Here is a 13,654-nt window from a genome sequence, read left to right as displayed (position 1 = left end):
AATGGTCTACTACCACTGGATTTACAAAGCTGTTTGAGGGAAGAAGGTGTTGCCGTAATAGAAAAACTTGTTCCACTCTGTTTTCAAGGGATCCCTTGGTTTCTTCTCTCTGAGAACTTGGTCAGGCAGGGTTCCGGAGCCCCACTCTGGTCAGAAAGGAATGACCGGGTGTTGAAGATCTGACCCTGGTCTGGCTGGCGCCAGGGAGCTGGGGCTGGGGCTGGGGCTGGGGCTGGGGCCTCTCTCTAGGCTAAAGAGCAGGGTCAGTTTTTCCAGGGGCATCTCAGGACATCTTTTACTTGCAGACTAGCCAAGGTTTAAAGAAGCTGGTTTCAAGGTTGAAGCTGGTTGAAGTCTGAGTTCCTTTTTTTTTAACATTTTTGAAAAATTGACTTTAGAAAGAGTGGAAGGGAGAGAGAGAAAAACTTATCGGCTGCCTCCTGCACATCCCCTACTGGAGATCTAGCCTGCACCCTGGCATGTGCCCTGACCAGGAATCCTCTGGCAACTTCTCAGTGCACGGGATGAATCTCAACCAAATGAGCCACATGGGCCAGGGCTGGGTTCCATTTTCTAGTGAGGCATTTATAGACTTCCTGGGCTTGTAGAGCAGGGAGCAGGGGCAGAGCCTGGACACTTTTTAGCAGAAGGCTACTGTGGAAGCCCTATCCTGGCAGTGGCTACTGGACAGGACGAGGAAAAGGAGACCTGCTGGTCACTGGGGACCAAGACAAGAGCGATGGGTACTGGTGGGTTGAGTTTGTGGATTACATACACTCCCCCAAAGCCAAAACATTGAGGTACATGCAGCTGGTGCCTGTTTGCATCAAAGCAAACAAGATCCCTTGCTCCACTATCAAAATATAACTAAATCCCACCACTTCTTGCCGTCTTCACTGCTATTGCCAGCACAGCAACCTCCTGTACAGACCAATCCCCACACAGTAACCAGGTTGACTTCTAAGATATAGAGGAGACCTTTCCGCTTACATGTTTAAACTCTGCAGTGCCTTCCTAGCTTACTTGGGATAAAAACCTAGATTCCTTCCTGCTGATTTCAAAGGCTTCTTGGGACCTGGCCCCTGTCTCCAATCTGATCTCATCCGGGACCACTCTTCCCTTCATTTGCTCTTCTCTGCTCCAGCCAGACTGACCTCTCCCACCTTGAGAACTTCTCACCTGCTGCTCCCTCAGCAAGGGGACCCTTTCCCCCAGGGCTTCCGCACCTTCCTGACGGACCACTTGCTTAAAGTAGCCACACCTACCGCTGCCATTCTCTTCAAGTCACCATCACCTGGTATAGTTGACTTCAAAGTACTTATGAGTCTCTGAAATGCTTATTTATTTGTCAGCCCTCACTAGAAATGTAAACTTCAAGAGACCAGGGAGTGTGAGTGTCCAGGGACAGTGAGTGGCACACAGGAAGTGCTCAATAAAATATTTATTGAAAGAATGAGTGAAAAAGTTAAATGAATGAGCTTCAGCTGCTCAGGGATTTTTTTTTTTTTTTTAATAGAAGGGTAATTTGATGATATTAAGGAATGTACTTACTAAGTTCAGGGACTTTCTTAAGAAAAACTTTAGTTTATGCACATCACTGTCAGGCTGCAGGTTGGAAAGGAAGGCAGAGTGGGTGGGAGGAGGCGGGGGTGGGGTGGGTGGGGTGGAGTAGCATCTAATTCTGTGCTGTGGGGCCACACAGGGTGTAGCACTAGGTATGGCTTCTAGGTGCTACCCTCACCCTGGGCTTCCTTCCAGGCCTGGCGCATTTTAATCTTCACTTTGTAAGAGTCGATCAGAAAGACCACGTTGGGGATGCCCTCCAGGGAGGGCAGCTGCCCATCATCTGGGACCTCCAGGTCAAACCTCTGCAGCATCCAGGACATGAAGAGGAAGAGCGCCTGGCGGGCCAGATTCTCCCCTATGCAGGAGCGGGGTCCTGCTCCAAAGGGCAAGTAGCTTGAGGATGGCGAGATGAGCTGGCTCCCCGTGGGGTCCAGGAAGCGCTCTGTGGACACCGGGATGTGTCAGGTGGGGGCCAGGACCAGAGAAAGTAGAGGAGTGTCTGCCCTGCCTGAGGAGCCCCAGCTTGAGGAGAGATGCTGCCTGCTCTCAGAAGTCCTTAATCACCCAGAGGAAATGAAATATTCAGGAAGGATAGAAAGGAGGCAGTATTGACTGATGAAAAATGCCACTATCCGAGGGGAGACGGAGTGAACTTCATGGGGGCATATGCATAGAGGGCTTCTTAGAAGAGTAAATTAGCAGTAGGTAGAAGGAAAAGGTAGGGAACCCGCCTGTGAAGAATTTGGGTAAGTCTGTGGGTGGAATGGGGGTGTCAGTAGGTTCAGGTCCAGGGGAAGTGGCGCTGGAGTGGCAGAGCACAGACCACGCCGGCTGTATGGCCTGGGGGCAGGACAGAACACGGACTCACCGGGCATGAACTGGTCCGGCCGGTGCCATTCCTTCTCATTGTGATGCAGTGCCCACAGATTGATGACAACATTGGTGCCCTTGTCAATGGCAAACTCCCCGATGCTGCCCCAGAGAGGGAGAGGAAAAGTGGGTCTGGAGTATTGTCCTCCCTGACCTGCTTAGCCCTGAGACCCCACAGCCCCCCACCCTAGGTAAAAGAGCCCTCTCCGCCCTCATGCCCATTCCTTCATCTTTTCCTCAGCTTCAGTATGAATCCAGCCCTTCTCCAGCCCTCTCTTCCTGACAAGCACCTATGTATCAACACTTGTGTACGTGGATATTTGGTCTATCGGGGCACATGGGTGTGCATTTTGAGCGGTGCAGTGTGTGTGTGTTGTGGCTACTGGACTGAGTAGGAGCACAGAGCACCAGTATTTCATCCCAGACCTCATGTCCCCAGGACAGCAGGCAGCTTCTGAGGGAGGGCAGGTATGTCTGAGGATTAGTCATTGGGTGTTAGTGAGTGGTGGACACATTGATCAACAGGATCATGGTAAGATGATTGATAGGTAATGGTTGACTATAGGTGGACCAGCAAGGTGAGGGCCTGAGGGAGTGGAGGAGGGGCCAGGCGGGCTGGCAAGCAGTGTTCAATGCATCTTAGAGCTGGATGTTATTGGGTGGCAAAGCACACCTGGAGTCAACGTTAGCCTTGTGGGGGATGAGTGTAGGGGCCACAGGGCGAATGCGAAGCACCTCTCGGATGGTGGCCTCCAGCAGGACAAGGTGGTTTCGATCACTGATAGTTGGTGTGCGGCCAAAACCTACATTCTGGTCAATCTCCTCCTTAATCTTCTTTTGCAACTGGGGACCAGAGAAGGGTGGATGTGACCAGAGTGCTTTTAAGCCCGGAAAAAGCAGAGATTTAGAAGAAGCCATTGTTACATCTAGAAGAGCTGGCCCAGACCCTTCCCAGTGGTAGCTCTGCAGCCTTGGCTTTCCTTCCAGAAGATGAGGCAGCTCCACCCTAGGGCCAGAGCCAACCACTGCTGGGGTGAGGACAGAGCAGTCTAGTCATCTGCACAAAAGACCTGGGAGTATTGTGGTATTGTCCCCCCGCACCGTCCCCCCAGAGTTGTGGCTGGTTGGGGTCAAGAGTGGTTGGGAACACTGGAGTAAGGAGAAGCCCACCTGAGGATAGTGCAGCAGGAAGGCCACAGTCCACTTCACCACGGAGGTAGTGGTCTCCAAACCAGCCCCAAAGATGTCCCCTATGGTAGCGAGAATGTGTTGATCTGAAAGCAGCTTTGAATCCAGGTCTGAGCCAGCATTGTTATTGACTGAATTCATCTGGGCTTGAATCAGTATGTCCACCAAGTTAGTGACAGAATCGCTGCTGAAGTTCTTCTGGTTGGGTAAGGTTGGGAAACAGTGAGAAGGAAGGAGCCCCATCTGCATCACCCTACCGTACTTCCATCCTAGGCTGGAGATACAAAGGCTTCTTCCGCTTGATAGTGTGGGAGCGGAGGAAGTCTAGTCAGAACCTGTGAGCTTGTGGAGGTGAGGCAGCTCTAGGTCCTCTTTAAATGTGTGTGGAGGTGGTGGGGGTGGGGTCCCTTCTAGGATCCTCTTTAATTCCTCACTTCCCCACCCCTATTCATTAGTTAAGTCAGTTTTTATTGAGCACCTACTATGTGCCAGACTCTCTGCTAGCTTCTGGAGACCCTACGGTGTTCAAAATGGACCTCAACCTGGCTCTTGTGACACTTTCAACCTAACTCGTAATCTCTTGTGCTCCATTACCTACCTTATGTTTTTCATAGATTTCAGTCAGCAAAACATTTCGTATTTTAATACTGTTCTTCATTGTTTCCAGTGTTTTGTTGGGGAACACCTGGAAAGTAGAAAGAAATGTCAAATCCACCCCTCTTGCTTTCTGTTCCTAGAGCCACCAGAATCGCTCCTGGGGGTAGATCCCAGCCTTCTGTCTCTGGAGAGTTCCCACTCCAACCCCAAGCTTCTGCCAAAATGTAAGGCAAGATAGAAAACACAGAGTGGGACACCCTCAATGACCACTAGGACAATTCCAAACAAGGGAGAAGGGAGTGGTCTGCACTGCCTCCTCCCCATTCAATCAAACATCAAGCACTGATGTTCACTTAGTAGACTCTGCTGTGTGCCCAGACTTTAAGAGTAAGAAAGACTTGAGTCTGAAGCCTTGGGCAAGTTTCTTAACTTCTCAAAGCCTGTATTCTCATCTGTATGGGGATAGTAAAACCTACCTCCACGGGGAATGCCATGATTAATGCATGTGGAGTGCTCAATACTAGCACATGGCAATTAGTAAATAAATGAGAGCCATTATTATGAATATAACATACATGATTAAAAAGCTAAACCTGTTTGTGTAGAGAAGTGGCAAAATTTTAAGAGTCAGAGAAGGTAGAGATCACTGTGGCTGAGGTGGTCAGGAAAAAGGTGAGTCTGGTACTGTACAGTGAGAAGAAAGAATTGCAGACACTGTCAGGGTCAGCTGGGATCTGAAGGTGGCGCCTGTTCTCATACTTACCTTCAAATTAGGGAATATGTCTACCATACTCTCCTTGCCCAGAGAAGCCATGATGCCTTCATTGTATGTCTGTATGGTCTTCAGTATAGGATGTTCATTTTTGTAGGAGGTGTTGAAGCAGATCAAGCAGATTATGTTGGTCACCGCCAAGAAGAGAGGCAAGCACAAATCTATGGACTGTCCATTATGTGTGGCCAGGAAATCACAAAAGGAACTGATTTCCTGACATACTGAGGGGAGAGAGGGACATGAAATTGGGGAATTAAGCAGCGCCCTCACCACATCTTAGTCAGGGACTGGTAGAAGATGGCCACTAGATGGCAGCAGAAGGCAAGAAGACGCTAGGTTGAGCCATCCACCTCCCTGTTCCCCTCCCCAGCCCTTTTCTCCCTCCAGAGCCCCGCTGCCAGGGTACTTACTGATCTTCTCTAGCTTCAGGTTGCCATCCTTAAACAAGGCAAAGGTGGCCAGCACCAGCTTCCGATGCAGCTGCCAGGCGGCACCGTAGTCGGCAAAAGCAATGCCCTTTTGCTTGTCTGACAGGATGTCTAGAGTCGTCTTTGGAAAGCAGGAAAGGCTGTAAAAATCAGACACCACCCATCCGCCCTTGCCCTGGGTCTCCTGCACCCATTCCCTGACGAAAGAGAGAGGGCAGCTTCCTGCCATACTTGTGGGGCATCCCTGCTTCTCTCCACCATGACTGTGAGGCCTTGGTAGGTCAGGGCCTAAGCCCTTCTAAATCCAGTTCCATCAGAGAGACAGAGTGAAGAGAAAGAAAGAACGCTCGATTAGAATGCAGGCGTTCTGGGGTTCAGTTCGATGACAGGGTGACCTCTGGGCCTCTCTTTTCTCATCAGTTTCTGACTGGGGAGGGCAGCTGTAGATGGGATAAGCTCTCTTGGGGACAGGAGTGAGGATGGGGGCTTGTAGACACTGAGGACTATCCAGACCTCTGCCTTTCCCTGGACCCTCTGGGAAGTGCCAGGGGCACAGCAGCTCATCTCCTTTTTGTCACCTGCCATTGCAAGGCTATTCGCCCACCACAGGCCACATCTGAAGAGTGCAGATGTCTTGTCCACCCAGTCTGAACTTGGGTCAAGCTGTCTCTTCCCAGAGGTACCCCCAAAAGCATAAGGGTCCAAAGCCTCCCCTCTCCTCTCCCCTGACCCTCAAACCCCAACCAACTAGCCTTCTCCTTCCTCTTTGCCCTGGAGAGAAGAGCTCAGTAGAGTTGGGAGGGAGGTAACTGGCCACAAACTTGGCTGAGTTGTCCAAGGGAAAATGAACTAACCCTTGACCTAATCAAAGTTGAGTGGCTTGGAAGCCCTGCCTGGGGTCTTCAGGGGACTACTCAGCAGCATGGCACTGGGATGGGGCGTTGGCAGTGTTCCTGGATGGTTAGCTCCCCACGACCCTAGGAGCACCATCAAAAGCTCTGTTGGATGGATCATCTGTACCCTGGAAATGCTACCAGGGGTCAGCCCCCTGTGAGCTGGAGCAGCTGGGGATGGCTCCAGAGAAACAGCAACCCCAGCCCTCCCAGAGCAGGCTACTCCCTTGCACCTGCCCGTAGAGGACAATAGTCACTATCTCCACTTTTCACATGAAGAGTAACATCCATAAAGCTATTTATTGAGTACTTACTATGCTGGGCACTGGGCTAAGATCTTTACATGCACTAAGTTAATTAGGGAAGTCTTAGGCTCAGAGAGATCATAACCCAGTTCAAGGGTGAGATGGTGGGAATGAGGGTTCCCTGACCCCTCAGGCTACTGCTCCCACCCCACTTCACCTTCTGAGCAGAAAATGAGATCTTTTAATTCTTCCTGCTTAGGTTAGAAGCTGGGTAGAACCTTGAGGAGTCACCCCCCACCCACAGCCCTGCTAGTCTGTTTTGGGGAAGAATTACAGGTGGTTGGAGCTGAAAGAGTCACTCTAGGCATGGCCTTGGCCCAAGAACTGAACAAACCCAGGAGGGTGGGAGAGAGGAGGGACAATGGGCACTGCTTACCACTTGGGGCCGCCCGGAGAATTCTTTGCCCTTCTTGATAAGCACCTCCTTGGCCAGCTGGTGGTGGCCGATCATCACTGTAGTCTTGCTACCCATACGAAAGGAATAGATGGGGCCATATTTTTCCTGCAGCTTGAAGAAGTTCACATGCGGATGGCCATGTCTGGGGAGGAATGGCAGGCTGCCCACCAAGGGCAGCGATGGAAGGCTCTTGGGGTACTTGGCACCAGGGCTCTTTACCTTGGGCCAAAAAAAATAGGCAAGGGTGAGCAGCAAGAGAGCCAAGAGCTCCCACATGGTGGCCAGGTGCCGGCAGGCAGGGTGGACAGTTCTGGAGAGGAAGAGCTGCAGCCACTCTAGGGTGCAAGGAGGCCTTTTTAAGGGCTGCCGTGATCTTCACCTTGACATTGTGTTATCTCTTGCCTTGTGAAGGTTTATCCTGGAGTGCAGCCAGGCCCAAGCCCTCTCCCAGAATGGGGAAAGGAAGAGGGAGTGGAGTTCTCCTCAAGGGCTGGCTCAACTCCAGGGCAACTCTCTAAGGGAGGAGCAAAGTAAGGGATAGACAGCTGGTCCCCCTCCCTGTTCCCAGTGTGCGCCAAAAGCAAATGGTATCTGGTCAGTAATCAGGTTTGGGGCATTCCAAGTTATAAAATCATAATCACCCTGGCTGCTTGCTCAGTGGTTAGAGTGTCAACCTGCACAGTGAAAGGTTGAGAGTTCAAGTCCCTGTCAAGGGCACATACCTGGGTTGCAGGTTTGATCCCCAGTCCTCATCGGGGTCATGTGGGAGGCAACAAATCAATGTGTCTCACATTGATGTTTCTATCTCTATCTCCCTTTCTTTCTTCCACTCTATCTAAAAAAAAAAAAAAGTCACAACAGATGACTGTCAAGAATTGTCAAAGACATTTTATCTAGTCTTATTATGTAGCAGTTACGGAAAGTGAAGCCTTAAAAAGTCAGGCTGTACAAGTCACACAAGACAGTGAAGGCAAGAATCCGAATGTCCTGATTCGTGTTTTACTGTCCTTTCCAGAGGCAGTGAAGCCTTAAGGTTGAGAGCATGGGCCCTAGAGTCAGATAGGTTTGGGTTCAAATCCTAGCTTGACCACTTTCTAGCTATATGATGTTTTTTTTAAAAAATTGGTTTTATTATATTAAAACATACATAATAAAATTTACCTTTTTAGCCATTTTAAGTTTATAATTAAATAGTGTTAAGTATACTAACAAGTTCTACAACCATCACCCTTATCTAATTTCTGTGGGTTTTTTTTCTTTTTTCTTTATTGATTTTTTAGAGAGAGAGGAAGAGAGAGGGAGAGAGAGAGATAGAAACATCAATGAGAGGGAACATCATTTGGCTGCCTCCTGCATGCTCCCCCACTGGGGATTTGGCCCGCAACCTGGGCATGTGCCCTGACCGGGAATTGAACCAGCAGCCTCTTAGTGCATGGGTCAGTGCTCAACCACTGAGCCATACCAGCTGGGCACCCCTATCTACTTTAAAAACTTTATCATCCCAAACAGAAACTGTACTAACTAAAAAGTAACTCCCCATTTTCCCCTCCACCCAGCTCCTGGTCACCTCTAATCTACTTACTTTGTCCCTGTGAATATGTCTATTTCACATAAGTAGAATTATACGATTTTCTGTGTATGCATGTCTGGCTTATTTCACCTAGCATAATGTTTTTGAGATTCATCTATGTTGTAGCAGGTATCAGAACTTCATTCCTTTTAATGACTGCATAATATTCCATAAAATGGAATTTTATGGAATATTATCCATTCATCAGTTGATGAACACTTAGGTTGTTTCCAGTTTTTGGTTATTGAAAATAATGCTGCTCTGAACATGGGTGTACAATATGCGTTTGAATACCTGTTTTCAGTAGTTTTGGGTATATACTTAGGAGTGGAATTACTAGATCATATGGTAATTTTATGTTAACTTAGCCTTTTTAAGGTTCAGTTTCCTCCTCTGTTAATAGGAATAATAATAGAGTCTACTTCTCAGAGCTATGATTCAACGAGATCATGCATGTAAAAGTGCTGCCTGGCATGAAGTAAGTGCTCATTCAATATTTACTATTACCATTATCATATCAAAATGGGCCTCCTGGTTTTTCTGCGCTCTTATTAGATCTTTCTGATAGAGAGAAGCATTCAGTGCTCATCAGTATTTATCAATGATTTGATATTATCAAATGAAGTCAGAGCCCCAAGGAGGTAAGCATTCCTGGTATCAGTCATCATAGAAGAGGTAGAACCTCAGGCAGGCAACCAGGACTCCTGGACTGAGACTCACAAAAGTGGGACATGGCATTCTGCCCCTCTCTGAGGATGACCTGCCAGTTTCTGTACTTTGAGGAATACAGACTGGTGTGACAGCTGCTGGATTTAGTTAGGAAGGCAGCAGGTAGGGACCTTATGATGAACATGAGCCAGCAAGGCCTTGTAAGCCAGGCTGTCTGGTTGTCCACTACTCCAAATGGTCAAATATGGTTCAGACTTTTAGGACCACTATGATCAGAGGTATGGGTTGGGGTAGTCAGAGAAGCCTTCATGAAAGGAAGGGGATTTGAGGTAGGCCTTGAAAGAGAATTAGGACTATTAGGCAGATGCATGGAGAACAGGGAGAAGAGACTACAGCAGAGTCAAATACGTAGAGGCTGGAAAGGGCATGATATGTGTGGAATGGTGATGGTCCTGACTGCAGACACGAAGGAGGTGTGCTGTGGGGGATCCCTGAGGAATAAGATCTGACAGGTAGATTGGATCAGGCTCTGGAGCCCTGAAATGGAAGGATAGGGAGAGTGAGGAGCTTTTAATTTTTGTTATTAAAAAAATTTTTTTAAATTGATATATTAGAGAGAGAGGAAGGGAGAGGGAAAGAGAGATAGGAATATTGATGAGAGAGAGAACATCGATTGGCCACCTCCTTCATGCCCACACTGGGGATCAGGCCCACAACCTGGGCATGTGCCCTGACCAGGAATTGAACCGATGACCTCTTAGTGCATGGGTTGACGCTTAACCCTCAGCCACACCGGCCGGGTGAGGAGCTTTTTTTATTTATTTTTTTATCCTCACCCAAGGACATTTTTCGATATTTTGTTCAGATAGAGTGGGAGGGAGAGAGAGAGAGAGAAACATCGACGTGAAAGCGACACATCGAGTGGTTGCCACCCACACGACCCAACCAGGGCCGGGGACAAACTGCAACCGAGGTACGTGCCCTTAGCGGGAACCAAACCCGGGTCTCTCCGGACCACAGGCCGACGCTCTAACCGCTGAGCCAAACCAGCCAGGGCGAGGAGCTTTTTTTAAATATTATTATTATTTTTTTAATTACAGTTGGCATACGTTATTATATTAGTTTCAGGCATACACCCCAGTGATTAGGCATTACATAACTTACTCAGTGATTATCCCAATAAATCTCATACTCATCCGACACCACACATAGTTATTAGAATATTATTGACTATATTCCCTATGCTGTACTTTACATCCCCGTGACTATTCTGTAACCACCAATTTGTACTTAATCCCTTCACCTTTTTCACCCATTCCCCAAAACTCCCTCCCATCTGGACACCATCAAATATTCTATGAGTCTGTTTCTCTTCTGCTTCTTTATTTATTTTGTTGTTGTTTTTTTATTCAAATGTTGACAGATACGCATTCATTGACAGTTAATTGTTCATATTTTTTATTCTTTTTTTTGGAGGGAGAGGAAGAGACAGAGAGAGAGAAACATCAATGTGAAAGGGACACATCTAGTGGCTGCCTCCCGCACAACCCAACAGGGCTGGGAACAAACTGCAACTGAGGTACATGCCCTTAGCGGGAACTGAACCCAGGTCTCTCTGGACCGCAGGCCAATGTTCTAACCGCTGAGCCAAACCGGCCAGGGCATATTTTTTATCTTTTTAAAAATATGTTTTTATTGATTTTTTCAGAGAAAGAGGAAGGGAGAGAGTGATAGAAACATATGTGAGAGAGATACACCAATTGTCTGCCTCCTGCATGCCCCCCACTGGAGATCGAGCCCGCAACCCAGGTATGTGCCCTGACCAGGAATAGAACCGGAACCTCCCAGTGCATGGAACTATTCTCAATCCACTGAGTCACATTTGCCAGGCCTTAAATATGTTTTCATTGATTTTTTAGAGAAAGAAAAGACGAGAGAGGGAGAAAGAGAGAGAAACATTGATGAGAGAAAACCATCAATTGGCCGCCTCCTGCATGCCCCTTACTGGGGATAGAGCCCACACACAACCTAGGCATGTGCCCTGACTGAGAATTGAACCAGCAGTTTCCTGGTGCATAGGATGATGCTCAACCAAATGAACCACACAGGCCAGGGCGATCTTTTTTTGTTCTTAAAGAAGACCCTTTAACATTTTATATAATACTGTTTTGGTGGTGATTAACTCCTTTAGATTTTTCTTGTCGAAGAAGCTCTTTATGTGTCCTTCAATTCTAAATGATAGCTTTGTAGGGTAGAATAATCTTGGATGTAGGTCCTTGCTTTTCATCACTTTGAATATTTCTTGTCAATCCCTCTGGCCTTCAAAGTTCTGTTGAGAAATCAGCTGACAGTCTTGTAGGTAGCTAACTGCTTTTCTCTTGCTGGTTTTACAATTCTCTCTTTGTCTTTAACCTTTTTTTTTTTAAATCCTCACCTGAAGATATATATTTTTTCCATTTATCTTCAGATAGAGTGGTAAGGGATGGGGGTGAGAGAGAGAGATTGATGTGAGAGAGACACATTGATTGGTTGCCTCCCACATGACCACAACCAGGGCCGGGGACTGAACCGCAACTGAGGTGTGTGCCCTGACCAGAATCGAACCTGTGACCCTTTGGTCTACAGGCTGACACTTCAACTGCTGAGCCAGATGGGCTGTCTTTAACCTTTTGCATTTTAATTATGATGTGTCTTGGTGTGAGCCTCTTTGGGTTTATCTTGTTTGGGACTCTCTGTACTTCCTGGACTTGTGTGTCCATTTCTTTTACCAAGTTAGGGAAGTTTTCTGTCATTTTTCAAATAGGTTTTCAATTTCTTGAACTCTCTTCTCTTTCTGGCACCCCCATGTTGCAAATGTTGGTACACTATAAGTTGTCCCAGAGGCTCCTTACACTATCCTCATTTTTATGGATTCTTTTTTCTTTTTGCTGTTCTGATGGTATTTTTTGCTTCCTGATATTCCAAATTGAATATTTGATTCTCAATTTCATCTACTCTACTGCTGATTCCCTTTAAATTATTCTTCATTTTAGTTAGTGTATCCTTTATTTCTGACTGGTCCATTTTTATGCTGTTGAGGTTCTCGCTAAGTTCATTGAGCGTTCTTATAACCAGTGTTTTGAACTCTGCATCTAGTAGATTGCTTGTCTCCATTTTGGTTAGTTGTTTTTCTGGAGTGTTTTTCAATTCTTTCACTTGGGACTTGTTTCTTTGTCTCCTGATTTTGGCAGCCTTCCTGTATTTGTTTCTATGTATTAGGTAGAGCTGCTATATCTCCTAGGCTTGGTAGCGTGGCCTAATGTAGTAGGTGATCTGCAGGGTCCAATAGCACAGCCTCCCTGATTACCTAAGCTGGGCACTTGAGGTGCACACCCCATGTAGGATGTATACACCCTCCTGCTGTAATTGAGCCTTGATTGCTCTTTGTATGTCAATGGGAAGGATTTACCCCCAGGATGATCAGCTGCAAGGTCTGACTGCTATCACAGAACCTCCAACCACCATGAAAGATCAGTGGGGCTCTGTTGCCCATTGAGTCTGCCCCTTGTGTGTGTCACTTGTGGAAGTGGTTCTTTGACATGGTCTGAAGCTATCCACTGGGTGTGCTAGCTCTGGGGTCTTCCAGGAGGACCAGCCCTTTCCTTGTCTCTGCCTCTCTTACCAGTCTCAATGTGGCTGCTTCTTTAATTCCCCCAGTTGTAGGACTTCCATTCAGCCAGACTTCAGGTGGTTCTGAAAGATGGTTGTTCTGTAGTTTAGTTGTAATTTTGATGTGATTGTGGGAGGAGGCGAGTACTGCCGTGTTTACCTACGCTGCCGTCTTGCCCAGAGGTCCTATTGAAAGTTCTATAGCAGTGTAGTGACAGGGGACAGTGGTGTTTTAGGGATAAATCTGGTATCAGTGCGGAGGTAGACTGGATGAGGAGATCCTGTGTAAACTTTGGCAGCTGGGTGAGAAGTGGGGAGTCCTGAGTCCTGTGATCCAGGCATGGCCCTAAGTGAGGTCAACCAGCGGGTAGAAAAATATAAATGGGTACTTTCTGTTTCTGAAGTGAATGTCAAGGTTATTCTGTGATATTTTACCCTAATCACAAACAAGAAATGAAATTTTAAAAAATTGTTGCTTCCTATTTTGATCATCATGTTATAATTACAGAATTACAGAAAATTTGGAAAATGTGGATAGATAACAATAAATTTAAAATCGTAAATGTATTTTTCTAACCTCAGTGAGGCCATATTGCATTGGGGGGGGGGGGCATAGATATTTTTCTATTTATTATTATTTTTTTCATCCTCACCCACAGATATTTTTCCATTGATTTTTAGATAGAATGAAAGAGAGGGAGAGAAGAAGGGGGAGAGAGAGAGAGAGAGACATCGATGTGAGAGAGACACA

The 13,654-nt window shown here is 47.1% G+C and overlaps 2 protein-coding genes across 2 annotated transcripts in view; one reads left to right on the top strand and one right to left on the bottom strand.

Annotated features, from left to right (window-relative positions):
- BORCS7 (BLOC-1 related complex subunit 7) overlaps positions 1 to 13,654 on the top strand; it is a 44,666-nt gene that overhangs the window by 3,084 nt on the left and 27,928 nt on the right. The window contains exon 3 of the mRNA XM_036264507.1: positions 8,990 to 9,064. The gene's annotated coding sequence lies outside the window, so the exon portion shown is untranslated. The remainder of the gene's footprint in view (positions 1 to 8,989; positions 9,065 to 13,654) is intronic.
- Positions 1,725 to 7,292, bottom strand: LOC118631983 (steroid 17-alpha-hydroxylase/17,20 lyase). Its single transcript, XM_036264505.1, has 8 exons — positions 6,996 to 7,292; positions 5,404 to 5,542; positions 4,985 to 5,214; positions 4,223 to 4,309; positions 3,607 to 3,822; positions 3,110 to 3,279; positions 2,435 to 2,538; positions 1,725 to 2,008 (listed from the first exon to the last, which is right to left on the bottom strand). Exons 1-8 carry the CDS (start codon positions 7,290 to 7,292, stop codon positions 1,725 to 1,727), a joined length of 1,527 nt encoding a protein of 508 aa, XP_036120398.1.

This window comes from Molossus molossus, unplaced genomic scaffold (genome assembly GCF_014108415.1).
Source record: "Molossus molossus isolate mMolMol1 unplaced genomic scaffold, mMolMol1.p scaffold_m16_p_17, whole genome shotgun sequence".
Lineage (NCBI taxonomy): Eukaryota > Metazoa > Chordata > Mammalia > Chiroptera > Molossidae > Molossus > Molossus molossus.
Note: the sequence above shows the minus strand (reverse complement) of the source record. Positions and strands in the feature narration are given on the sequence as shown.